The sequence below is a fragment of the Sinocyclocheilus grahami genome, unplaced genomic scaffold (assembly GCF_001515645.1).
Source record: "Sinocyclocheilus grahami isolate Dianchi unplaced genomic scaffold, SAMN03320097.WGS_v1.1 scaffold17434.1, whole genome shotgun sequence".
NCBI classification, from domain to species: domain Eukaryota; kingdom Metazoa; phylum Chordata; class Actinopteri; order Cypriniformes; family Cyprinidae; genus Sinocyclocheilus; species Sinocyclocheilus grahami.
The window spans coordinates 42-3,226 of record NW_015516614.1 but is presented as its reverse complement, the minus strand read 5'-3'; the positions used below and the strand labels follow the sequence as shown (position 1 = coordinate 3,226).

General features: G+C 33.9%; 1 protein-coding gene across 1 annotated transcript; it reads right to left on the bottom strand.

Moving 5' to 3' along the window:
* Nucleotides 1-154: 154 nt before the first annotated feature.
* Nucleotides 155-1,856, bottom strand: LOC107579445 (regulator of telomere elongation helicase 1-like; the record flags this gene model as incomplete). The annotated part of the gene is made up of 6 exons (XM_016265278.1): nucleotides 1,618-1,856; nucleotides 1,393-1,486; nucleotides 900-981; nucleotides 614-674; nucleotides 408-483; nucleotides 155-239 (listed from the first exon to the last, which is right to left on the bottom strand). Coding segments are annotated over exons 1-6 (474 nt in total), but the record flags the coding sequence as incomplete, so codon positions are not given.
* Between the last annotated feature and the right edge of the window lie 1,329 nt (nucleotides 1,857-3,185).

The window sequence follows — 3,185 nt, the reverse complement described above, 5'->3', positions numbered from 1 at the left end:
AGGGTGAGTAATTAATGACAGAATTTACATTTTTGGGTGAACTAAGCCTTTAAATGCAGTCTTGGTTAGTATAAGAGACTTTCTTCAAAACCATTAAAAAAAAATTAACAGTAGTGTATTTAAAGTGATGATATCGGCAGGATAAATGTCTCACCTTTGGGTCAAGCAGGTAGTTGTATGGCATGAAGATGACATCAGCGTGTTGTTTCAGTGTGCGTGACAGGTAGTATGGACACACTCTACAGGAACAAACAATCTGATCAATGTCACTAGTTACAAACACTCAAAAAGAAAATACTCACACTGGAAACATGTCAGATGCTGCATCAGCAGATTTAAGATGTTTTAAACACAACTATTTCTTTCAGCGCTGCAGTCAAGCCATGAAACAGCGTGCAGTGTCTCACCTTTGTTTTTTGCCTGTTTTTACAAGATCTTCCACATCCAGAATAGAATTCATGATTTCTTTGTCAGTGCTTTTCTCTAAAAAGGAACAAAACAAAAATAAATATTCAACAGTTTCTATTTATAAGCAGATTCACAAATTAACAATCAAAACCATTATAACTAACACAAAGCTCTACTGGTATGTCACCACTTTTAGTCTTCATACCATCAACATTGTTGTAAAAGACACAGGAGCGAGACGATACTTTTGCTCTGCACATGTGAACCTTGAAATAAAGACATAATGCTTTCATTAATATGGTGCTGAGATATATATATATATATATATATATGTGTGTGTATACACACATATACACACACTACTAAAAACACAGAAAATGCAAAAAAAATGACCAAAATTAAAATGGAAAATACAAAAATAAAAACAGATTTTAATATTTTTAAAGCCTATTATAGTATCTCACTTATACTAAAATAACAGTGAATCATACCTTAACGTGGTTACTTTCATGACGCATCACTTCCTGGTTTATGCAGAGCTGTTCTCTTGATCCCAAAACACACATCTTTGGCCTGCAAGAACAATACAATCAGTTATTGAAAAATGAAAATGAAATCATTTTTAATCAGCAAGAATGCTTAAATGTTTCTTGAACAGCAAATCAGCATATCAGAACGATTTCTGAAGGATCACATGACGCTGAAGCTTGGAGTAATGATGCTGAAAATTCAACATTGTATCACATGAATAAATTACATTTTAAAATATATTACAATAGAAAAAAGTTATTTTAAATTGTAATAATGTCACAATATTACTGTATTTTTATTAAAACAGTAGTATATGTATTAACAGAAAATGTTGAAAACCCTTTTAGCTGTATGTAACGTTTTCCATTATATGTTTTCATATTCTAAATGTGATAATAAATGTCCGACTGCACAATATCCTTTGAATATGTGATATTAATTCAGATAGCTGACCTGTATGATGTGTTCTTCAGTTCACTGATGACTTGTGTTAGCTGTGAATGGGTCCTGGATGCATATATGATCTTGGGGATGTCTGTGTAATAAGCTATAATATTAAGGAAAGACAAAACTCACGATTATGACACTTGTGTTTTGAAGTACAACTCCTAACGCTGTCCAGCATGTAAACTGTCAAAGGAATTTAGTTTATAAGTCATATCAGTGTAAGGACAATACTTGGAGTGTCTCCGTCGGTGGCTGCTGTTCCCCATGATGACATCGGTCTGTCGGGGAAGAGCTCCGCACCTCCCATTCTCTCTGCTATCTTGCGGGCAGAGATGGTGTCTTTGAAGTGCTCTCTCCACCCCAGCGCTGAACACAGCAGACAGAGCGTTTTACCAGTGCCAGTGGGACTTTCAAGAACTCCATTCACTTTCTGAAAGAGTACAAGGGCATGTCATACCATTACTAGGCAATGAATGGAACAATGTGACCTTACAGGAAGACTTTAAAACCTTTATTGCATTAGATTAAATTGTACTGCCTTCATATTATACATGAATCAAAGGGTAAGTAAAACAAAAATGTCATTCCACCTTCAGCAGAATGTCATTCAGAGACATTTACAATGATATTTTACCTCTAATGGAAAAAAAAGTTATTTCACTTTTCGAAAACAACAAAAAGTGGCAGACTTTTCTCTTTGTTAAGAAGACTATAATGTGATGTTGTACAATTTCAACTCTGTCCTATCTTTAAAGCCCCTTAACCCTTGTGCATAATTCATTTTGGTTGTGTTAATGCAAACAGCATGAAATGTGTATTTTCTATTGGAATTGGAATATTTCATATTTTACACTTACTCAGGATCTACCATTCAATCTGCAATATTTAATCCTAGCGCCACTGAAGCATAAAAGTATGCATTCTTTGTTAATAGGCTTTCAATCTTTTGGCAAGGCTACAACATATTTACTTTTTTTTTTTTTTACTATTTTCCACCTGATGAAACCATTTTCTCAGGTTCTCTGGCCTATAAAGAATAGCCTCACTTTTTACCTGTTTTCTGCTGGGAGAAAACAAAAAAAATTTATGTAATTATAATTCTGTGGATGCCGGAGTGTGGTTTGCATGTGTCTACCTATGGTGTCTACTGAGAAAAGTATGTATGAATTGTACGTTTTTTAAAATAAATCTGACACTGCACAAAAATGATAATGCATTAAAATACATGTTGTTGCTAATCACTAACATATACACAGCTGTAATAATCCAAAAGAAAATCTGCTTAGCATTTAGTATGACAACAGTGCCATCATGTAAACAAACTGCCATTTACCAGGTCAAAATATTGAAAAGAAATTATTTTGTGTTAGTTATGATCAAGACAAATGTTGGTAACAAGATCCATATCAAAGCGGGGGGGAAAAATACTAATATATTTTTATGACCGTTTTTGACATGGACATTTTTGTCCTCTAAGGACCTCTGTGCAACTTTTTAAACTGACACACAGGGGTTAATCTTAAAGTAGTTGGCAAGTCAAAGCAAAGGGTATTTCAATGTCTATCAAGACTGTAATGTAGCTGGGATTGTATACACTATATGGATAAAACAAAAGTAAAGTGTTCTAATTGAACAGGTTTGACTACTTTAGTCATTTCCAGGAGTACAAATCTTGATGTTAAAACGTATAATGATATTCTGGGGAATATTGTGATTCTAATTTTATAGCAACAGTTTGGACAAGACCCTTTTCTATTCTAGTCATTGGTGTTTGGTGATGAGCTTTTGTCTCAGTGTCT